The sequence below is a fragment of the Solanum dulcamara genome, chromosome 1 (assembly GCF_947179165.1).
Source record: "Solanum dulcamara chromosome 1, daSolDulc1.2, whole genome shotgun sequence".
Taxonomy (NCBI): domain Eukaryota; kingdom Viridiplantae; phylum Streptophyta; class Magnoliopsida; order Solanales; family Solanaceae; genus Solanum; species Solanum dulcamara.
Genome location: NC_077237.1, coordinates 1,793,372 through 1,817,137, shown reverse-complemented (window position 1 = coordinate 1,817,137; position 23,766 = coordinate 1,793,372). Strand labels below are relative to the sequence as shown.

At 36.7% G+C, this 23,766-nt stretch overlaps 3 protein-coding genes across 5 annotated transcripts; 1 reads left to right on the top strand and 2 right to left on the bottom strand.

Annotated features, from left to right (window-relative positions):
• Positions 1 to 387: 387 nt before the first annotated feature.
• On the bottom strand, positions 388 to 6,444 carry LOC129896665 (NADH dehydrogenase [ubiquinone] iron-sulfur protein 1, mitochondrial). The gene is made up of 5 exons (XM_055972604.1): positions 5,922 to 6,444; positions 4,764 to 5,010; positions 3,483 to 3,777; positions 2,303 to 2,677; positions 388 to 1,508 (listed from the first exon to the last, which is right to left on the bottom strand). Exons 1-5 carry the CDS (start codon positions 6,352 to 6,354, stop codon positions 612 to 614), a joined length of 2,247 nt encoding a protein of 748 aa, XP_055828579.1. The 5' UTR covers positions 6,355 to 6,444; the 3' UTR covers positions 388 to 611.
• An 815-nt stretch (positions 6,445 to 7,259) lies between these two features.
• Positions 7,260 to 17,150, bottom strand: LOC129896642 (nicastrin). Of its 3 annotated transcripts, none has more exons than XM_055972579.1 (16): positions 16,868 to 17,150; positions 15,835 to 15,954; positions 15,626 to 15,740; positions 14,358 to 14,440; positions 14,196 to 14,272; positions 13,441 to 13,518; positions 12,996 to 13,067; positions 12,810 to 12,883; positions 11,872 to 12,004; positions 11,648 to 11,719; positions 11,150 to 11,269; positions 10,503 to 10,574; positions 9,854 to 9,991; positions 8,872 to 8,956; positions 8,321 to 8,765; positions 7,260 to 7,736 (listed from the first exon to the last, which is right to left on the bottom strand). In XM_055972579.1, exons 1-16 carry the CDS (start codon positions 16,932 to 16,934, stop codon positions 7,472 to 7,474), a joined length of 2,016 nt encoding a protein of 671 aa, XP_055828554.1. In that variant the 5' UTR covers positions 16,935 to 17,150; the 3' UTR covers positions 7,260 to 7,471. The 3 variants fall into 3 exon arrangements, with proteins under 3 accessions (XP_055828554.1, XP_055828569.1, XP_055828561.1); XM_055972594.1 differs by having other exon boundaries at positions 15,828 to 15,954; positions 16,868 to 17,143; XM_055972586.1 differs by having other exon boundaries at positions 8,321 to 8,762; positions 16,868 to 17,143.
• A 611-nt stretch (positions 17,151 to 17,761) lies between these two features.
• LOC129896632 (protein ABA AND ROS SENSITIVE 1) lies at positions 17,762 to 23,133 on the top strand. The gene is made up of 9 exons (XM_055972568.1): positions 17,762 to 17,864; positions 18,690 to 18,772; positions 19,472 to 19,571; positions 20,425 to 20,641; positions 21,146 to 21,443; positions 22,194 to 22,269; positions 22,364 to 22,410; positions 22,526 to 22,708; positions 22,833 to 23,133. Exons 2-8 carry the CDS (start codon positions 18,699 to 18,701, stop codon positions 22,704 to 22,706), a joined length of 993 nt encoding a protein of 330 aa, XP_055828543.1. The 5' UTR covers positions 17,762 to 17,864; positions 18,690 to 18,698; the 3' UTR covers positions 22,707 to 22,708; positions 22,833 to 23,133.
• The last annotated feature ends 633 nt before the right edge of the window (positions 23,134 to 23,766 follow it).

Sequence of the window (23,766 nt, the reverse complement as noted above, 5' to 3'; positions counted from 1 at the left end):
TTGTAGTTACCTCATCCTTTTTTGTGTTTTTTTTTTATCACATTTCATTTTTTAACATTCTTGTATTTTATGTTACCTTGAAGTCGAGAAAAATAAGAAAATCTGTTAAATTCTTGTAATTTTTATCTTTGCTAAGTGTACTCATTTCATAGTTCATTTTGTCCCAAGTATGCCTCTAGATAAGCTTCAAATTGAGCTTAATAATAAACCACAAATATGAAGCTTAATAATAAACCACAAATATGAAATAATAAGTCCTACTTCTCCAGTGTATGCTTAACTGATATGAATGTCTTATTATGTTAGAAAAGAGTTTCTCCAGTTTCATATATTTGTGCTGAGAATGAATTTCAGTTTACTCCAACCTTGGTGTGGAGAACTCAACAATCACAGCAAACCTGCTCTGATTAAATTACAGAAAAAGGTACAAACTAGAGATCCAAGTTGTTGGTGCCATTTATGAGGACATTCACTGTGGCACATCAATTTACAGTCTTCTCTGCTCTCTTCATTTGATCTCAATACAAAAAAATCCATCAACTTTAAAACTGATAACACTGGCAGGAAAAAGTGAATGGAAGAAACTTATTACAGGTACGGAGACCCGATGTTCATTTCTTTAGCAAGGCACTACACTGAGCCATAATCTTTGATGCCCTAGTAATTGCATCAGTCATGTAGAAATTCTCCACAGCAGGTGTGAATGGAGTTGCACTTACTTTTTGGCTGACCTCAGGTCTCAAAGAAGTTGAGAATGTGGCTGGTTGTCTCTCATCCACTTCTAGGAGATTTGGTGCCACTGTCCTAATTCGAGATCGGATTGCACCTAGACTATCATAGGGTAATCCGACACCTGCCACCTCAGACAATGCTCTTATTATCTTCCAATCATCCCTGGCATCACCAACAGTGGGAACTGCTGGCAGTGTGATCTGAGCACATCCTTCTGTGTTTTCGTATATTCCTTCTTTCTCTGTGAAAGCAGATGCTGGCAAAATGACATTGGCACGATACACACCGCGATCACCATGGTGACCTTGGTAAACAACAAAGGCATCATCTGGAAGTTTGTCCAAGTTCACATCATCAGCACCCATCAAATATACAAACTTTGCAGAATCAATGCATTTATCAGATTCAGGGACAAGTCCAAGATCAAGAGCGGCAGCTTGGGCAGCATTCAGAAGCAAAACATTTAGTCCATTCCAATCAGGTCTTACGACATTATTGTTCTTTGCAATTGTGTCAACAGCAGCAAAAACAGCATCCTTATCATCTCGATCAAACACACCAGCACCGACAATGATCACTGGGTTCTTAGCATTTTTGAGAGCTGAGGAAAAAGGATGGCGTCCCTCGGCAATTTCAACTAGTGTTTGAGGGTCTGTTCCGAGATGTTCATGATCATAGTTGAAATCAGCAGCAGGCCCAACATAACCTACCTTAGCATTTGTAGCTTTAACTGTTTTGCGAATTCTGGCATTCACCATAGCAGCTTCCACCCTTGGCTGGAACATTCAAGAAGATAGTAGCCAATAATCAATAAAGCATGACAATAATAGATACACAGCTAGCTAAAGGTAATAAATTCCAAAATAAACAAAAGTGCAACATTGTCCAAACAAGATCTAGGTAGTCAGAACTACCTACCATCATTAGATTCAATCAGTCAAACTGTAGACTGCACACCAAGTAAGAGAACTTCTTACGTGCTTTGGTGTTCCACGTAAACATAAGGTAAATGAGTTTTCAATGGAGCTATCATAATTCATCATCACACTTCTGAATATCATCCATGTGATCCGCAAAATTAGGCTAGCCAATTCAACAGCATTTTGATCTTTCAACTATTAGCTTAAGTAGCCAAATCATCAACAAGTCTAATAACTAGCCATTCATTAGAAGTCAAAAATCATTCGTTCCAGGAGGATAAAGTTATGCCAATGACCATATTAGCTCTTTACCTTATTCCTCTGTCAGTAAAGAGGACTAGTTTCCCTCTTATTATTAGTTAGAGAGGGAGGAGTTTCCACAAATCAGTGTTTTAAAAGAGAGCTGAAAAAAAAGTGGAGCTGGTTTTATCAATTGCACACATGTACATTCTGAATCTAGCCACCCATCCCACTCAAAAGGACCCCCAGGGATTGTTTGTACTGTATTTGGGAACAGGGAAAAGGGTAGGCATGGAACAGAAACTGAATGAATAATCATGGAGTTTTTCCTTCCACTATGCACATATCAAAGAGATCAGCCGACAATCCTTTTCCAAATTATAACCAAAAAAAGAGTTGCAAACATTTACCTGGGTTCCAACCAAGAGGAAAGCATCTGCTTTCTCCAAGCCACTAATGCTGGTATTCATAATATATCCAGAACGCAGGTCAGCATTTGGAAGCATGCCATTTCCTTCACAAAAGATGTTATTTGACCCCATCTTGTTCAAAAGATCTTTCAGTGCTATCATGGATTCTGCGTCAGACAGCTTTCCTGCAACACCAACAATTTCCTCTGGCTTAATTTGATGCATGACTTCAGCAACAATAGCTAGGGCATCCCGCCAGCTCACTGCCTGAAATCGTCCATCAGCACCACGGATCATGGGGTCATTCAGCCTTTGCCTCTTCAGACCATCATAAAAGAATCGTGTTTTGTCTGATATCCATTCTTCATTGATGTCCTGTGCCATTATGTGCAGTAACTCACTATTTAATATACAAAATTAAAAGCAAAGGAAAAAACAGATGTAGAAAACAATAATTCTAAATACTACAATTAAGAAGTTAGTCACTGATGAATAAAAATATATACTTCCAGGAGTACAAAAATAAAATATTTTCAGAGGAAAAAAGGAGAAATGATCAAGGGGTCCAAATCATATCAAGGCAGTATCTAGTCATGTTGACTCTTATAGATCTTCTTCCTTTCGCTGAAGGACGTATATGCTTTTCTTGATAGTTCAGTGCAATGGAAGTGTGTGAAATAGACATGCAGCAGCAGCCGGCTGAAATATGTGAATGTGAAGGGTGGAAGGATGGGGAAAATGAAATCTAACACCTTATAAAAATCATTTTGATACAATACATCATCAACCTGTATTTTGCTAATTACACCTTGGAATCAGGTGCAACCTCTTCACCTTGGCTGTTCTCTTTCAGAAACAAAAGCTCTCCTACTAAAGTATTCAGAACAAATTATCAATTTTGATTTAAACCGTGAATAAAAAAAGGGCAGAGCCTAGGGAAACACTCAGCTAATGCACAAACACACTGGCAAAGTAGAAGTCAGATCCAGTTTTAAATCACACCTAAAGCTTGGGCTACCCGCTACCCTGAAACATTAAAAACTTGAAAGACTTCCCAACTAGAACAAAATGCAGGAACTAGAGACAAATAGGTGATCCTTGTGGATAAGATAATCTACAATATATAAGCATGAAAAATCAGTTCAGAGGGGGTAGAATTAGAGCTACAATAAATCAGTACCTCATTTAGTCGTGGTACAACACGCATGACCTCCGGACCTCTACTATCAATTCGGATGTTAGAACCAACAGCATCAGTCACGTCAATGCTTTCTGTGGCCTTTAGCTCCCAATTTCTGGCTTTGAAGGCAAATGGTTTTGATGTAAGGGCTCCTACTGGACATATATCAATAACATTCCCTGAAAGCTCACTTGTCATAAGCTTTTCAACATAAGTTCCAATTTCTTCTCCACTACCACGACCCAACATTCCAAGGTCCTCCACTCCAGCTACTTCTGATGCGAACCTGACACATCTGTTTCACAAACAGGCCAACAATCAGAGGATACTGTGCTAGAGATATAAAATGCACTCAAGTCTTTCCTATTCCTCCTGCGTCTAAAGCTTAAACCTAATAAATATCTGCTATACTCAATATCTCATACACGCCCTAAAGTTTTTACTAAAGCTGTACTACCAAAGAGGACAATTTTTGAGGTTATCAGTGCAAAGGAATAACTCAAGAAGGGCAGAAGCATATCAGAGAAGTAAGGAGCCAGTTTAAATTGATCTGCTGTAGAGTGGTATAACCACAAAATATGAATGTCAACATTCCACGAATTATGCAGAATAGGAGCAAATAGAAGAAGACAGCCTGGAGTTTCTGCTAAGCCACTGGCACTTATTATAACACGTCACTGTCCACTAAATTTACCACTCCCATCTTATCAGGCTACCCCTTCAATCTTCACACACACATATATATATATATATATATATTTTTTTTTTTTTTTGGGGGGGGGGGGGGGAGAGGGGAGGTAAGGTGTTAGGCTCTCTCTTCTGATGACTGTTCTTAATTAGAAATCATATGCATAAGGGACGAGCTTTTAAATGATAGTCCGCTCTAACTAGCAAGTTTTTTTCATGAGATTTGGGAAACATAACAAAAAAAATACACTATTGACTATTGGTTATGTTACATGGAAAAGATGCGTGTACGATTCAGATTCAGGATGCGGGTGAATGTAAATATCCAGTATACATCTGAACCTTTTTTGCTATTTTTCATCTATTATAAACATGCACAAAGTAACTATACCCAAGTCACACCAGTACCAAGGTACATCAATGCACATGAAGCATCCATGTACCATGGATGGCTGACATGCCACAAGTTACAACAATAGTTATCAAGTTTTTGGTTCAAGGTTGATTTTAAACTCATTTTCACAAAACAAATTGAACCACTCAAATTTTATGTTTGCCAAAAAGCACTAGGAAAGGTAAGGATCAACCACAGACCTTGTACACTGGATGCACCGAGTCATCACAGTCTTCACCAATGGACCCAAATTCTTGTCAACCACAGATCTCTTCATTTCAGTGAAACGCCCGCGGTCGGATCCAAAGGCCATAGATTGATCCTGCAGATCACATTCTCCACCCTGATCACAAATTGGGCAATCTAGTGGATGATTCATAAGCAAGAACTCCATGACTCCTTCACGAGCCTTTTTGGCAATAGGTGTATCTGTCTTGATCTTCATTCCTGTAAGCGTGATCTCCAGATAAATTTGCAAGGCTCGGCACTAATGTAAATCCAAGGACCAGATGAAAAGGCAAACAATAATATGCCAATAATAACTCAACAGTAACTACGAATAGGATCAGCCTTCGTGAAAATTATCAACATGACAAGCGACAATGAAGTAAAGCGAAATGCACATCAGGTCAAGATGATGCTAAGCCAAAGAAAACATTACCTACAGAAAATATTGAAACCAGCTTCCCATAATTCTTCAAAAGGGAAAACTGAAGAAAAAAAAGGGCTATAGAAACTTTTGTTTTGACAAGACTCAATTATAATTCTTAAGTACTGATACAAGGCATGCAATATCACCGCTCAAAGCATGCAGGCTCCAATGAACACATCATTAACCCATAAGATCAGATTTTGTTAACAACAACTGTAATCTGAAAAGGCTTTATTCTACCCTTTTTTTCACCTAAGACCACAAGACTGTCCTTTTCCAGTTGACAGTTGGTACAACTACAGAATTGCACATACGGTGACCTGCAGATCATGAGTTTATACATAGACTCTTTTGCAGAAATGCAATGGGAAGACTTCAGTTGGTTCTCAATTAAGACAAACAGCACTATTGCCACTCAAAACAAAATCCTTCAAATGAACATAATTACCATTACCACCCCATATAGTTTACTTCACTTAAGCATCAGTGTTAAGCTGGAAATCTCTCTATTTCTCCCCTTTTTTTTCAATAGGGAGTCCAAATAGAACTGAATGGATAATGAGGATAGATAAAGCTGACGTTTTTTTTTTAACTTGGTAACTTTTAGATAAAGCTGCCGTCTTTGAGAGCTTAAACAAGCATTTAAAGCATCAAATTAAGCATAAAAATCGAAACATAAATCGAGATCAATAAACTATCAGTATACCTGGAAGTGCAGGCATGGCACAAGAAGCAACAGGCTTAGGAGATTTCTCAACCTCAACAAGACACATTCTGCAGTTCCCAGCAATAGAAAGTCGGCTATGGTAACAAAACCTCGGAATGTCAACACCAGCAATTTCACAAGCCTGAAGCACAGTCATACCCTTAGGGATTTTGACCGGGTACCCATCAACGAAAACCTCAATAACATCATCTGGATTAGGGAAATGAACTCGTGCACCACCAACTGGGTTCCTCTTAGGAAGATCTGACGGTGCGTCGGCGGCGGCGGGGGCTGCTGCAGCATCGGCGTTGTTGAGCTCGGGCGTAGATATGATTGTACGGAGGAAGTATGTGGTTCCTCCTCCTCCATTGGTAGAGTTTCGGAAGATTCTAGAAGATCGTAGGGCTCGAGAAGCGAGTAACCCTAATCCCATTGTGATTGATCTTCAGTTTATTGGAATGGAAAATGGAGAGAGTAATTTTTTTTGGTGTGGAGAGCAGATGTGCTACGTTTTGGTTTCCATGGAACAGGGAAATTTGTGGGGGATGGAGTTCGGGTCGGGTTGAAAAAGAGTCGGGTTTATCAGTTTTGGGCTTTTAAGTAAAATGGGCCTTTTAGTTTTTTTTTTGGGCTTTACACCGATAGCTAATGATGGGCCTCACGGGCAAACTATCAACGTCAAAGTCAAAGCTTGTTGAACTTGAAGAGAGGTTAAAAGTTCAAGACTATTCACTTTCGAAGTTATTTTTGTAAATCATGTGATTTTAAGATTGACTACTATGTAACACATACGCATAGTCGAGGTTAATTTATAAAGTTGTGTAAGTTTTTAGCTACTCAAAATCAACTTTTGACCTAGGAGATTGAATTTGGGAAAAACTAGAGTATGAGGTAATAAACTTCGGAAGTACAAGTATGAAGTTTGACTACCAAATCAATTTTTTACTTTAATTTTTGCGGTGGTACCATGATGACATGAGACATTGTGTTAAAGATAAGAGAGTTGAATTCCTTTTTTTAATAATCATTGCGTCCAGATCAGTTTACACGCACCTTAATCAGTTTCATGAGATACTTGCCTACTATTACCACCACCATGTATAAATTCTTTTAAAAACAATCTAGTATGTTATATTACTAATATTCAATACAACATGCAAGAGAGTGCAACAGCAATATACCCAACCCAAGTGTAATCCCATAAGTGGGGTTCGAGAGGGTATGATGTACACAAACTTTACCCATACATTTATGAGATATGTGGAGTAAGAGACTATTTTCGATAGATCCTCGTGTCAAAAGAAAGAATATGCAAGAGAGTGAATGATGTAAATGACATGTTAGAAACTTTAAATATCTCATAGCTTGCAATTTACACATCAATATCGTCCATAATGGCGACGACAACTCTTCGCCATGCAGAGCATTGCGTCTTGTGCAGTAATAACCGCTAAGAATTAAATTTCCTTCTCGTCATTTCGCGAGGATATGTTTTACAAGCAATCAGAATGCTATTTCAGCAAAAATAAGTTTTATCAAGAATTTCTACACTAATCTCGTTTAAGGGCCTTTGTAATGAAGGCTTTTGAAATTACTATTATAATGTATGACAAAACTGTAACAGTAATACCTAGCAGCAGAATCAACTGGTCAAATTTAGTGTCCTGGACTGTGTAGACACGAAGCCTTATCATATTCCAGTTACTCTCTGTCCAAACAGGGTCAGCTTCTCCCATGGTATCGGAGGAATTATGAGGTAACACCTCCCAAGTTTCAGACTTGTACTTCAATCGAGTTGAGTACGCTGGGACATACCTGAAATTACATTTGATAGATAAGTTCAGTGCAAGAGCATGTATAGCACTAAACAGCTACGGAGTATGAAGCAATAAAACTGGTGTGAATTACATTACGAGGACAACCTGAAATCCAGTTACTGACCAACAAAAGCATATACACGGAAAGTCAACAATCATCATAAGCTTTCGTTCGGGAATATTCCAGAGTTACCCTTTCCCTTGTTTTGTTGGAACGAATTGGTAAGCTGACCAAACCATCTGTTTTTATCAGCTAATGGAAGTCAAAGTAGGACTAGAGGCAAATCAAGGATTTAAACTCGACTAGAGGCGAATCAAGGATTTAAGCTCTATGGGTTCAACCTTTTAAGGTTCCTAGCGTTGAACCTATTCGTATTTTAAAAATTGATTCAGACCTACTATTTATTGCAGGTGAACCAGGTGGTGCAACTCCACATCTGCCCCTGAGTAGGACAAGCATACGACAGATAGAACAGATCAGGTTTCACATTGCTTTGTTGTTTTAAGCAACATATCAATGACTTTTACTAACATATAAGCCGACATGAACTGAATTTCAGCAAATTAAAATTGTGGAACTACCTGGTCGTGGAAATGACACAGACACCCTTCCCGTCTGTCTCTGCTTTGACACACATTTCCCCATTGCCACTGCAGCCCTTCGGACAAGCAGAGCTCATATTCTTTGAAGGGACAGCTGTTTTATCTGCCAGAAAATTCCACACAAACCGAGAAACATCCCCCACATTACCAAGATATGGCTGAGAGGAAGGTTCGCCCAGGACAACTCCCACATAATGGCTTGGGCAACTTGTAGAGGGAGCAATGTAGCGATTTACCAGTTCACATGCTAAGCCCGGTTCACAACTTAACAAGCAGCCAAGGAGTTCTTCAACCAAGGAGGCATTTATGTTGATGGTATTCAACACTGAATTATTTATTTCTTTCTTATCACTGGCCAGAATGTACAGACTTCGGGCAACAATAGAAGCAGCTGCCACTATAGCTGAGGAGTTTATATTTGCTGCTAACATGGAAAAAGTATTCTAAATTAGAAAACATTATATGATGCTACAACACAATGATTAATCCAGACAAAGGCAAGGAATCCAAAGAGTGAAATAACAACTCACACAGATCATCCAAGTGACTGTGATAGAATTTATTAGTGAAGGCAGCATCGAAGTCTTCAAGGACTACCCCAGAAGTCTCTGGATTCTGTTTAAGAAGAAACAATAAATAAGCTCCCAGCCAAATAAAATAAACTGGAAAAAAAGTTTCTCATTTAATTTATACATTTTTCGTCTTTTCATTGATAGCAATTGATTCTCTACCATTGGCAGTAACATTCCTGCAGTCCTCCATCAAGCCTTACATTAATGTCCAATAATTTGAATATCCGTGTTGCTCTTATAAAGTTCATTATCCAAACTTCTGCTCATACTCTAGTAAATCTATTATACTCTATTCTAAAGCAATAAAGAACGAAGAAATATCATTCAGATTTTACCAGGATGTTATCAATTCCATTATTCCCTTCATCCATTTTCCTCCACCCCCCCACCCCCCCTCTGAAGGACCACCAGCACATCAGAGTCCAAAGATTTTTTTTTAAAAGCAACACGACAGTGGAGCATTATAATGCATAGGATGAACCACCAAAAATCATAATAAAGATGCAACGTGAATACACGATGTAGAAGAAGAGAACTTTACCAGGAAAACATTAGGATGCTCTTTCTAAAAAAGCTAAACCCAAGCTTAATTTAGCATAAAAAGCCTATTGCATAAGCTTTAAGGGGGAGGCTCAAAAGCTGACCCAGATTATATGCCCCTAAAATTTTGAAATACAGGACATCAAAGAACTTTGCACAAAATACTAATGGCAACTGAAACAGACAATGCAGGACTTCATTTTGTTTTCTTGATTTACCTGTGAGAGGTGACAAAACTAATTTGTACACTCTCAGTCTCTCCTACCTTCATATTATTCATCATTTATAATTTCCTTTGAGAAGAAGAAAGTGCACTGAGTAGATCAAATTGAAGATCATGGAAGGCGCAAAGAAAATATATTATCATTTATAACAGAAATACGGGAACATTTTCACCTACCTTCTTCAGAAATGACATCAGTGAGGACGGGGGTAACCCTGGATTTGATTTACTGGCCCTTGAGATCTTAATGCTTTGAGTCTTAAGCGAACCTAGAGCATCTTTGAGAGCACTAATAGTTCCATTTGTGGCACTCTCCTGCAAAATTAAATCATGTGACAGTGTTTAAAGTATTAGCCATGGTGATTGAAGAATCAAGTTTTTGAATATTAAGCAGAAAGCCAGAAAGATAAGAAGCTGGCTAAATAAGAAAGTATCATATCTGTGGTGAAGATAGGTATAAATCGTTTTAAAGTTCTTCAATATCTGGGTAGCAGTGTGTTAATAATTTCAAAATTAGATTCCCATGAAGCATACAGGATTGAGGACTGATAGCTATACATATGATTGACATACTTTCACAGCTTAAACAAAACACCAAGATGAAAATACAGGATATCATAATGTAACTAAATAATTCTACAATTTTTTTGACAACACTAATGACTAAACAATTATACATTTTTATAGCAACTTACTTTAAAAAATCATTATCATAAAAAGTAATATATTTTCATAGTACAAGACTAACATGTGCAAAAGCAAAGGGGAATGCACATATTTAATACAATTTTTAATAACCAAATTAGCAAGCAGGATCAAACCTTACCCTTGTACTATGAGCAAAGAATGTCTTATCATCCTGAGTGAAACCCTTTCCAACTGAGCCAATTTCAAGAACCTATATAAACAAATTCGGATATAACACTGGCATAAATGGACACTCTCGATCTGATCAGTGGTCTCTCAATGCATTAACATAACAACACAGCTTGTAAACAAACATATATCATATGCAACTAAAAGGATCCACCTAATATTAACAACCACAAGATGCCCAGTATAGTCCCACAAGTGGGGAATGGGGAGGGTGGGTGTACACAGATCTTACCCCTAACATTAATAAATGTTAAATTTCACGTTTATTCAATAGTAATAGTGGACAGATCATATCTAGAACTTGCTGAAATGGCAACACAATGAACAACACAACTGGTTGAGATATCAATCAGCACAAACAAGAGATTGTTAGAGCAAAAGGGTTGGAATCGATAACAATGTAAAATTTACTTGTTCTGTATTGAGACCCTAAGATTGAACAAGTAATTCTCTGAAATATTTCTAACATCTAATCCTCTCATGCCAATAATGACCTCATAGAAAGAAAATACATCTCAATTTTTAAGTTAACATAGGATATAAGTAGTTTGACCACTAATGCACTCTCTCAAAAGTTGTGCAACAGAAAATATATACCATTTCAATTAGTGCCAAGTCAAGTCCACTAACAGCATCAGAATGTTGATCAAACTCAAGAAGAAATCTCCTACTGCCAAGATAGCCCCAGGCCTCCCCGGTGAAAACAGCAAAAACAAGCTGCAGAAAGGAAGTGTCACAAAGCGTGCATAGTAGTGGTTACTAAACAGTAATTGATGCATACATATTACAGAGGCAAAAGCTGGTAAAAGATTTTCATGATCTGTTTTGGAAACAAATACTAAAATAAGAAATGCTTAAAATATTAGCACAAAAGCCTGTATATTGTTGTAGCTGGAAGCATGGAAATTATCTGACAGAAATTGCACTAGTGCTCTTCAATTTCGTGGTTATGAAACGTACCCGCTCTGCATCTGAAATCTCTTTTAGTTCGAAAATAAAGATATAATGCAGTAAGACCAGAAGCCAAAGAGAAAAATTAAAACACTTAGGGAAACAAGTCCAATAGGCATGTTTAACAATTAACAATATGGCAACCTGTTTATCAAGGCCCCCCAAGCCATCAACATGTGAAAGAGCATCCACCACAGCCAGCAATGAGATCAACCCCTAAGAAAGAAGTTTGTACATATGAACCATGGTATAAAGAAAATATAGAAGTGCAATGATATTCTAGTTTTGGACTAGGAAAATTGAACAAAGCATAATTAAGAAGTCCCTTAAGACAATGATACAATAGCATTTGATAAGAAGCTACTCACAGAAATAGGTGAATCTGCACCAACGCTGTCGTCACGAAAAAAGGAAGCCGCATCCATAGAAGCCACAGTCAATATCATAGGCTTTGCCTTCTTTGATGATGAGGCGATTATTGGTGGTAGCGCTGACCAGACACTGCCGTTAGAAATTACACATGCCATAGTAAGATATCGGGGTAAATTCTGTAGGGAAGAGTTTCAGAACCGACAAACAAGATAATACATATGCATCAAGAACTCGAAAAAGGCAAGGCAAAGACAAGAACATTTTAACATTTAGTTGTCTGTGAAACTAGAATAAAAGATTCCATGTGTGCACCACTATCAATTATAGGAACATCGAACAACAAGATACAGAAAGGCAACACCGAGGACCAGGAGATGCAAAGCCAGTACCACTCACCCACGCAAACCAAAAAATTTCAGATCCAATGTAAGAGATTCCATTAAGAAAATAAAGAAATACTAGCAGGATATCCTGAATTGTACTATTCTACCATCAGTTGAACAAGGAGTTGTTTCCTCTGATCTAATTATACTGAATTAAAAGTGAACTCAAGAACACCAAATATAAGATGCCATATAACAGTATCAACAATCACATAAGAAACCAAAGGAAAGATGGTAAGTAAAAAAAAAGAGGGCAGTCCGGTGCACAAAGCATCCCGCATTGGCATCCGCATAAGATTTCGTATCTACTATTAATGTCAAGATCAAAATCACACTTGTGATATTAATATTATCTTTCACTAAAGATGTCTCATATTTAATTTTCTTCTTTATAAGTTAAAAAACAAGGTTAGTCAAAGATATTTTACTAAAAATTTCTCATATTTAATCTGGTTCTAGCTGGGAAACTGAAAAGGAAAGGGATACTAGTTCAATCTGTTCAGGAGTACAATGAGTATCTTAAGAACCAGATAATTAGGACAGAATCTCACCTGTACCCACCCAATGGAAGGCAAGTCTGTTCTCTAAGACAAAATTCTGAATCCCGAGTACCAGACTTTGTTGTCTGATAAATATAACACAATATGGGCATGTTTCAAAAGTAAAATATCAGATGCCTATCCAGGAATTTTTTTAGGACTATTTCCAAATCTTTAGCGACATGAAGAATCTTTAACCTGCATCACAAGATCAAAGTCGGCCACATCAACAGTGTATGATTTCTTTCGCTTCTCATTTCTCAAAGCAATCTGCACCATATAGCAAGCAGAAGATACGTTAATGAAAATGTTTGTGGACACTCCCATTTCACAATATTAGTCACTCTTCTTCACGCAGCCAGAATATAATGACAAGTATCTTCGATACCCTCACCCTCCAATTTTTCATCTATTAATTACTTTGAAGACAGTAAGGTCTATTGTATGTTGATGTATGACACACCTTTAGAAAACAACATTGGGGAAATTTAGGATGGCAAGAGTTCTAGAAGAAGTTAGTAAGCATCCAATAAAAGGCACTTGTAACTCGTAATTAGTAGTTATTATAGTAACTAAAGAAAAAGATCTTATGGGCAAAGTAAATGTAGAGAAGAGATTTACAAAGATAAAAGACATAACAAACCTCTTGCAAGGCCAATGTGCTACTGTTTGAAAGCAAAAATACAGGAAAATTGTAAGCCTTCCACATCAATCCAGATCCCTGCAAGTTGAGGATGACAACATTTACTTTATCTTACAGGTTCCCATAATGCAAAGTTGAATAAAAGGACGAGTCGTCTACAAGTGATTGTAAAAAACATGTATTTCTTTATTTATTTTGATGAAGTAGATAATTTTCCATTACATATCAGATGCATACAAAAGATATAGAACCTTATACAAAAACATAATTCTTTACAAAGAGCATACGACCGAGTGGAATATCATATTGCTCTAGGTAAAAGTACATTGATGATAAATTATTAAATCATTATCCCCGATTTCATTCTTAATGAACCATAAATCTTAGCACATACAAGGAAGCTTTCCAATTATTGGTTAGAGGTTTCTTTCGTTAAATCATCAAGAAATCACAACAAAGAAAATAAAAAGGAACTTGGGTGTACTGTTGCAGACTAAAACTTATAGACTAATCCATTGGCTCAAGTTTTGAAAAAGGAACCATATAATTCTTGGGATAACAGCGACAAGATGCATCATGCGGAGCTTGTAGATTTCATTTAGCTTAACATCAAGCATTAAGGAACTTAAATGGTGTACTTGGATGGAAGCATAGCGATGAAAAGGAAAACACAGGAGTTTAAAATGCATCACTAGTTTTTTAATAATCAGTCAAACAAACAGAAGTGTATATCTTTATAGTTCTCCACAACATACAGTTGGGTTCCATTCAAACTTGCCACTTTGATAAGGAGCGAATTCAGCTTGCGGAAACTTTTTGTCAGGGGAAAATCCTGTAAACGAAAAGGACCATACTAATTATTCAAATCCTTTGAACGAATAATAACTTAAAAAGAGAAAAATAACTTAAATACTTACCTTTTAAGCCATGTTGAAGCTGAGAACCTGATTCAACTAATACACCAACAACATGCCTAGAAAAATCTGCATCAATCGATAACCTGAAACACAACACACCGCCTGAAATCAATCAAATATAGAATGGTGTGCCCATTGTGCTTAGGCAGAAGTTCTACCGAGCAGAAAACTTGCACACTTAGCGATGTATAAAAATGACATCTACATCCAACAAAACATTTTTCGTTTCATTTTCTTCTGGAAAAGGATCCAGATTTTGTGTTACACTATGATGCATACACATCATCAAAAGGCAAATTTCGTGGTGACACAAAAGCATTCATATCACTGTCAAGAACATGCATATTCATGAGAAGTTAGACATAAACAACTCGATCACATGCCCGGCAGAGACCAAGATGCTATAAATGGAAACGTTCACCCTTTAGCTAAATGAAATTATGAAGCTTCTTGTCTTGGTCAATTGAATATATACTAAAAAGTTGTCAACAAATTATAGCATCTGATAATTAATATGCAATATAAATATTCTGTAGAATACAAAAAACTTTATTAGCCTCTATCATGTCCAAAGTATACAATTTAATGGACATACTTTAAATAAAAATCCAAGAAGTGAGCCAGTGTCTGACAACTATCTTAGCAAAACACAACTTGTCGTTTTAGGTGACCACTAAGTACTTGCTTACTCTTCAATTCGTTGTCACTCTCTAAACCAAGAGTCCCCCTATGGTCTAGTCCTAGTCACTATAGCAAACATGACCAAAACTTATCAATAACAAAATCACCATATCAAATAAAAGAAAGTTATTTGTTTTTTTTTTGTTGATAAGTAAACTTAAGTTCTAAAATTATTTTCTGATGCATTGAGCTAAATACAAGCAGGGGTTTAAACAGTTATCCGTTTAAGTTCAGTCAACTAACAATATGTACATATTTTCTGATTCAAGCTCCATCTATAGAAAATTTCTGGAATTATTCTTTTCCTTTTCTTTGTTTCACTGGTCAACATTTGCTATCATCTAGAAACTCAATTGATCAATCTATAGCAAAAGAAAGAGAGTATAAGGTGCACATTAAATGGGATTAAAGAGTGGAACAGTTTGGTCAACCATAACTCCATTAACTACTCAAAGAGGCTCAACTGTTTGGCAAATGTGGAAGGAATTTTTAGTAAAATACTAAAAAGGAAATAGTTTTAACATCCAAGGGAAGGCCGAAGAAGCACAATCTTGTCCAAGAACATTACAGAGAGAGAATTTACATGCCTTGCAAAGAGATCCTCAAATTGATCCATAGACACCAGTAATGCAGATGGCTCAGCCAACTTATTTGCAATCTTGAACCTAGTAACTGGTGCAACTACGTTGGCACGCCCAGGGTCTAGTCATGCACAAGAAGAGTTAGACAAGAAAATTAAAAGCAGATGAGCCATCTCGTAGACCAAGAAAAATGCAACTAAACGCATACTTCGTACTTGAACAACCGATCTCCCCTGAAAGGTTAAGCAGCCGTACACATGGATACCCATCAATGGCCATGTACATTGACTTCTCGAGATCAGGAACTGACTGGAAAGAGTTCACTTGATCTGAAGCTGTTCAAATTAATAAGAAATTCAAAAACATATTATCCAAAAATATCGCTAAGAAGCTAAAGAAAGAAAGAAAGACATGCATTTTAAGTGTATAAATTTTGCACTCCTAATAGAACTCTGCATAGCAAAATGCTTTCTAAAGTGAAAGGTAAAATGACATAAATTGCAGCATGCTTGATTCTTCCTTAACTAGCACACACAAATTCAATACTTCAATCAAAGTCGTACACATTATAATGACTAAAAATTCCAATACCGTTTTGTGCGCATTGTTATGGATTTCTTCCTATAAAAGAAAAAAACTCGAGACTATAAAAGAAAATCTGAGGTAGAGGTAAGGTCTGCATACACTCTACCCTCACTAGACTCCACTGGGTGAGTATGTTGTTGTTGTTGTAAAAGAAAAAACCCCGAGATTCACAAAACTCTTCTCATAACGTAGCTGCATTAGTTTCCTTTCTTGCAAACTTAGTTACGCAATTATGCTCAACTTTAACAGAAGGCTTCCAATTAACTGAGGAGATGATCTACACCATTCCAGATGTAAATTAGCTTCCATATTTCAAGTACACGAAATATCTCAAGTTCAATATCAGAGGAGAAATAAGCAAGATGATTGTCCAAAAGCCACCTCTTTGAAATAGTTCTAAGCTCATACTATAGTTGATTTTTTCTGCTATAAGTTAAAATCTACATCTGCACTTAATTTTATCATAAAATCATTTGTTTCTTTTTTTTCCAGCTTAGTGATTTGTTAATTTGATTGATGCCAAAAATTGATTAATATATCTATCAAACAGTAACAGTAACAGCAACAGCTCATTGTAATAAAAAAAATGTATTCTTCCAAAGAACCAAGCTGACGCAAAAAATATGGATTAAACATACATATTGAAAGAACAAGCCAAGTAACCTGAGAAAGAGAGTAAAAACCGAGAAAGTAAGCAGATAAGAAAGAAGAAAAGCTTTGAATAGTCCATGGTGGAAGTGAAGTGTTGTTGTAGTGAAGCTTGTGGAAACAAACACTAAACCCTAGACCATGGACACGACTCTCTCCAGTCCAGAGCTTATGTTTTATCTCTCCGGTTCAATGGTTCAGGATGCTTAGACGTTGACTAAACGGAGAATCCAAACATTCCGGTGATCGGAGATCAACGACGGCGACGAGGAGCTGGAGTTTACTGCTACTGAATTTTGAAAAAGATTATATGGACGATGAGTAAAATAAAATTAATAGAAAAAGCCTGTAGTTTTTTGAAATTACATTATCCACCTTATGGTTCTTTTATTATCAATTTAGTCCCATCTATTGGGCTTGATATTGTGCTTCAAATACCTTACCTAAAGTGACAATTTTGTGGAAATATTATTCCCTCTCCCAATTGATTTGATTAAGGTAATTATTTTTTTGAAACTTCATATGTGAGTATAAAGGTTTTTGAAAACAATCTCTCTAATTTCATGATGTATGAATAATAATTTCACTGGTATATTTTTGTTGTTGTGAAAAATAAAATTTGATGATACATATTCCTCATTAATAATCGAAGATGGCATGTTTGAGTCTACAAAAGTGTTATACCTCCCAAAACACTTTCTAAACACATATTTGAATTAATCGGATTTCTAAACAATACCTTGTGTGAGAATTGAAAAGATATTTTCCCAATTAAATAAAACTTCAAATGTAATATAAGATTGCGTACAATAATTTTTCATATCGGGAGTTTAATGCACCAGGCTGTCCCTTTTTTAAATAAAACTCAAAATGGACGAAAAGTAAATTCAACCCATAAATTAGGGACCAAACCCGAAAAAATAAATATCAAACCCGCCCGCCCTCCAACCCCCTTCAAATCAAACCATCGCAGGAAATTGAAGCAAAAGAATTGAAATCCGAGAAGATTAAAGTAAGTGAGTTTTTTTCTTAGATGTAAATGAGAAAAAGGTGTTTATTTTAATTGTGTTTGCCTTTTGGGTTTTTGAGCAAGCTGGATTTTATCGAGCTGAATTTGTAATAGAGAAGGATTTCGAGAATTTTATGGCTATTTACACTCTTTTTTCTAGAAAAAAGAGATCTTTTATTGTTTTATCTGTTTAGAAATGTTTTGCTAGAAATTTTCAGGTCATTTATGCAATTTGAGGTTTAGCAGAGAACTGCAGAAGTATTTGTTGTTGTTTCTGTTCTTTTCTTTTCTATATTATATGCTACGTGGCTTTTGCACTACTGTATTTCCTTTTCGTACTTTTTGAGATGCTTTACCAGTGCTGAGGGTCTGTCTAAAAAACCTCTCTACCCTATGGGTAAGGCTGCGTACATGCTACACGCCACCCTCCTCAAACCCCCACTTGTAGGATTTTACTTGGTATGTTGTTATATTTTACTTTCTTGGTGTTTCGATTAACTGGCCAGAGGATCTGTCGGAAATAATTTCTCCATCTCTATAAGGTAGGGTAAGGTCTACGTATAGCCTCTTCATACCCCACTTGTGGGATTTTATTGGTTATGTTGTTGTTGTGTTTTATTCTCTTGGTGTTTTGTTTAACTGAACTTTACACTGCTGTATTCACGATTGAAAGTTTTTTTTCCCTTATTGTCGTGTTACTTCGAGAACTTTCTGGCTTGTTATATATTTCTTTTCAGATGAAAATTAGGAAAAATGGTGCTTTGTTATTGTATTCATTTACTTTTTGTGTTTTCTTCTAACTGTATTTTTGGTGCTGTATTAACACAGAGCGTGGCAATGGACAAGAGAGCATTATACCGGGCAAAGCTGAAGGAACAGAAGCAGAAGCGAATTGATTCCCCTCTTGTAAGGTATTACATACAAGGAAGCCGATAAAGTATTGAACTTCTTTGATATTTTCATTTCTTGGGGTTAAGTTGTGGTTGGTAAAAGACTAAATTCCCTGCTATATGCTTTTTAAAAAATCGTGTACAAAAACAAGCTCTCTGAAAAAAGTTATTGCCATCCAAAGATAGATTGAGCATATGGAAACTCGATGCTTTTTTTGATAAAAGGCAAAGATAAGAGTAAACGGGATCTGGAAACTTGATGTTCATAAGGAGTAGATAGTTTTGATGATTTTGTTGATAGTTATAATAACATGTTGGTTTCTAGAATGTAGCCTATGCTTTCACCTGCACAACTGCAGTTGGTGTCATCTTTGCTTAATACCCAAATCAGTGTCTGTGTGTGCTCTTGATTTTGATGTGGAACTAGTTTTGTGTTTCATGGTCGGAAGTTTTTATCTGCATTTGAGTATAATGTTGATGTGCTATTTGTTGTATTTGGTCTTTTACATGATTGGATGTGATTGAACCTATACTTAAGACGGGTTTGTATTTACAATCCTAGTTAAAGGTGCATTGTTCTCTAGTTTTACGACATGTATCGGTGTATCATGACAATGATGATCTGGCTTTGTCTAATGTGGAGCTGGTGGCACTAACTTTTCTGGATCTCAATTCTCACCGTGAAGTCATGTCTTTATTATGAATTGTGTGAAACCACAGGTTCAATGAGCATGATCAGCCTGTATGTAGAGTTTGTAATGTTGTTCTGAAATCTGAATCTCAATGGCCTGGACATCAAGCTTCTCGTAAACATCATGAGGTAAGATCTTACTAATTGATGTTTGGTCTTAGCATTTTGCATACTGGAATTTGGTGCATGCTAGTTGAAGCTTAGTTAAGTGGTCACAATGTAGTCCCCAGTTCTGAAGAAAAGGGTTCTTTCAATCATGCTAAGATGAAAACATTAAACCATTTGTATCTTAATATGAGCATCTCCTCTCTTTTTTTCCTTTTCTAATTTGAGGTATGTTCTTAATTTGGTATAAGCATCAGGTAAAAGCATGTTCTACAAGCTAATTTGTCCATACCAGACTTGGCAGCTTCAGTTTCATTCTGTTTTTAATATAGGGATTTTTCTCCTACACCATTCTCCAAGTAGCTATATTGTTAGTGTACATGTTCAGCATGAACTCATAGTTTGGGAATAGGTCTACAATTAAATTTTCTTTGGCTATTGTAGAAGTTTGTCTGTATTCATAGAAAAAAAAATCAAGTGGGATGCTGGTATGAGAAGCAAAAGGACGAGAAATTGATAGTGATAGTGTGCTGTGAGTCTAATGCAGGACGATTGACAGGTGATAGGGGAGGAATTAGAATGCCTTTTGTTTTTTTTTTGGGTAGGGGCTTACTATATTTGAATATAAATTTATTTGAGTTTTTAGCTAACAAGGAAGAACTCACATGGTTGGTGAAAAGGGCTGGGTTCCACCAAATTTCTATGAGTTTTCTGCTGGTCATCTATGTTTATCATGCATGTATTATATATCCTTTGGTTTGCTTGTTAAGGACCTCCTTAGTTCTTGCTACTCATCTCTTATTTTGTCCTTTAGATGTTACATGTAAGATATGTGCTTCATTCTTCCCTGCTAAGACAGATTGTTATGCTTCTACAGGCAATAAATAATCTCAAAGCTAATGCTGCTGCAGCGAAAAACCCAAACAATGTAAAAAGCGAGCCTCCAAAGGAGCTGCCTAAAACTAAGCCTGAAATTTCTGAGGGTGTAAGCCGTAAAGAACTTGAACCTTCTGCTGCAATATCCAAACCTCGTGCATCATCTATGCTTCCTCCCAATTTTTTTGACCAGCAAGAGACAAAGAGGCCAAAAATTGGTAAGGTGCCTCTGTGGGAAGACACTTTTTTATAAAAAATTTCTGAATAGCCAACAAAAAAGAACTTTCTGAATAGAAAATTTTAAACAGTGGTTGAACATGATGCTATGTTCTATGCCTTCGTGATATTGAAAAAAAGACATTCTATGAGTTTGAAAGTCGTAATTCTTATAAGCCACACACACTGGATGTATGCTGAGTATTTGGGTCCATTTTTGTACGTCTTTTTGAATATTTGCTTAAAAGGAAGAATATGTTACTATGAGAGATAGAGAGAAAAAGATGGAGGATAGGTAGAAAAATCAGTAATTCTGCTGCTATTTGGTGTGCCCTGATTAGGCCTCTCTTCTATACTTTGTATGGAGGACTTGTGTATACAATGATATCCTTATCTCTGATTTAACTTGTATATACTTTGTAATGAATACTTGTATATTCCAATGTAAAAGCTGCTTTACTCTCTCGTTGTCAAGGATGACTTATCTATTTAGCTTTCATTTTCAGAGAAAGATTCAGCTAGGTTGGGAGACCATGTATCGAACAGAGATCCTGCAGTTTCAGATCACACTGAAGAGGTTGAACCGTTTTTGGCAAGGTCTAGCATTCAGGGCCTATCTACTTCCAAGAATGCTGAGACTAGAAGCACGGAAAATCAGCGATCTGGTGAAAATGGACCGATGTCAAAAGTGAGTTCTGGTTCAGACGCCAATCCGGTCAAAGGAGCTCTCCCTGCAGGTTTCTTTGACAACAAAGATGCCGACTTACGTGCTCGTGGTATTACACCGGTCAAACCAGATGTCAAGTAAGATTTGACAACTTGCTATTACTTGCTAAGCAGGCCTTGTTCCTTACTCGTTGATTGTTGTGGCTTTAACTGTTTTCCTATTTTTCTAATACTGGTCGACCTCAGATGAGATCTTTTATGTCTTATCCAACTATTTCTTTAACCTGAGCCAGAAAGTCAATTGCTACCCAATATGAATAGATTATCCAAATGAGAAGCACCACCTTCTACTGGCAATATATGCTGGATAACGCCGGATGTGCCCTCTTTCAGAGTCATGAGAGCTATAAGGCATATTTCTCTTCCTTTTATTCTCCAACTTTCAAATAGCATACATGTTCTCCTTGATTACAGCCTAGGCAGCTCCACTACCTCCAGCTTCTTCGTGATTACATTCAATCAGATGTTCTGTAACGGACTTTGTTCAGTGGTGCAATTGAATTGAGCTCTGAATCGCTTCTCAGTGCACTTAATTCTGTGAATGTCTGGAAATGTATGGTGGTCATATCTATGTGGTGTGATTTCTGAAACTATTTAGCAGCCTTCATTTTACTGCTTTGAACGTAATAAAAAAATATAGCTGGTGTATCAGAAGTAAATTTATTCTTTCTATTTTTTTCATCAGCTCCTTTACATTTTGGAGTAGAAAAAGCATCTTGCCCTTTGTATATATATGACTACTGTATTCTCTCAGTGTCTTGACTGATCTAGTCTCAGTCCTTGCTCCTCCAGGCAAACTTGATGTTGACTCTAATGACTTCATTGCAGGGATGAGTACAAAGAATTTGAGAAGTTAATCCAAGAAGACTTAAAAGAGGTCGACAACCGTTTAGAAGAAGAGGAGGTCATCTTTTATTACAATATACTTGTTGAGCCTTCTGTAAATTTTCTATCCTGTTAAACCATGTCATTGACTCGCTTTGCCATTTACATTGCAGATTGATGCTGCAGAAATGATTGAAGAGGAAGTATCTGTCGAACAGAGGTCAGTTTCTCAAATATCGGAAACTTATTTAGTCCTTTTTGAAAATTTTGCTATTTTTCGTTTACATCATTACATGGTCCAAAAGCCAATAAATTTTTATATTGCGTGACTTCAGGGGCTATAGGGAAAGACTGGAGATGTTGAGAAGGAAGAAGATGGAAGCTAAGGCTGCTAAGTCTTCGCTAGGCAGCAAAGAAAGTAAGGTTGCAAATAAGGAGTCTAGTGATGACGAATCATCAAGTGATGGTGACAGTGATGAGAATCTTACTGTGGACTGGAGGGCTAAACATTTGTGAAGGTGCTTGCCCATTTATGCTCATAGTTCACATTCTCTTTAGTTTCTCCTTCGTCATCGAATTTTTACTCTGCCCATAGAGTAGTTCTGTTGCTCTCATGATAATATTGTGTCCTTTTGGTTGCAGATAAGGTTTTGACTACTTCTGCAAGTCAACAAGAGAAAGAACCAAATTCATTTGTATCTGTACTCTTTTGGCAATAGGTAATATGATTGTTGAGGAAAGAGGTGAACAAGTCGAGAATGGAAGAAACAATACTGTGCTAAACAAGTCGATAATAGAGGAAACGAAGAGTGTCATGTTGTTCAGTGTCTGCTAAAGAAATTTTGTACTCTTATGAATACATTTCGAAAATTGTCAGCAAATCTACTTTCATATTCTTCGTATTCACACATATTGAGGCAATGAGGTTCTTCCTTTGCACATAGGTGAAACTCGCAACAATGTCTTCTTTTGGTATTTCTCTTTGTTTACACTGCAAATTTTAATGTCATTCTTGTGCAGAAAGTGTTGCAGCCAAAATGGGGACAAATTTGCAAATAGCTACTTTTTGAACTGTTAATTAAGTTTTTTATCCCGTGTTTCAAAATTAGTTAAACTTTAGCCACCTTTTAAGTGGATGTGGTGCAGAGACTGTTCCTCCCTTAATCAGAGGTTTCGGTCTTTCGGGTTCGAGCTCACCCGAATGGGGCCCTATGCGCCGCTAATCCAAAGTAGCCGGACTCTAATGTAGGTATTGAATACTGGGGCGCATATCCAAAGTAGCCGGACTCTAATGTAGGTATTGAATACCGGACGAAAAAAAAAACCTTTAAAAATAATCATTTCATTTCTCCCTTTCTTTTTGTCCTAATACAAATTAATTAAACATGCTTCCCAATATTTTTCCAACAAGTTGTAATATGATGTCTACCAAAACATTATACAACAATGACTCATTTCCTTGTCATCTCATTTAACTTAAAATTGGTACATTTCTATCCAAACAGACTTTTATAAGTTGCTTTACTTTTCAACAATTAATTAAACAAATACTATAATTTAGTTTGTTACTTTGCTC

Coding starts and splice junctions, on each gene's coding strand:
- LOC129896632 (XM_055972568.1), top strand. CDS start 18,699: ATGGACAAGAGAGCATTATACCGGGCAAAGCTGAAGGAACAGAAGCAG. Junction 20,642..21,145: donor GACAAAGAGGCCAAAAATTG/GTAAGGTGCCTC, acceptor TTTCATTTTCAG/AGAAAGATTCAGCTAGGTTG. Junction 22,270..22,363: donor ACCGTTTAGAAGAAGAGGAG/GTCATCTTTTAT, acceptor TTTACATTGCAG/ATTGATGCTGCAGAAATGAT.
- LOC129896665 (XM_055972604.1), bottom strand. CDS start 6,354: ATGGGATTAGGGTTACTCGCTTCTCGAGCCCTACGATCTTCTAGAATC. Junction 2,678..3,482: donor TTGTACCACGACTAAATGAG/GTACTGATTTAT, acceptor ATAATGGCACAG/GACATCAATGAAGAATGGAT. Junction 1,509..2,302: donor TCCTCTTGGTTGGAACCCAG/GTAAATGTTTGC, acceptor TGAATGTTCCAG/CCAAGGGTGGAAGCTGCTAT.
- LOC129896642 (XM_055972579.1), bottom strand. CDS start 16,934: ATGGACTATTCAAAGCTTTTCTTCTTTCTTATCTGCTTACTTTCTCGG. Junction 11,270..11,647: donor TGGGGGGCCTTGATAAACAG/GTTGCCATATTG, acceptor TCCTTTCTGCAG/CTTGTTTTTGCTGTTTTCAC. Junction 9,992..10,502: donor TCTTTGCTCATAGTACAAGG/GTAAGGTTTGAT, acceptor TTAATTTTGCAG/GAGAGTGCCACAAATGGAAC.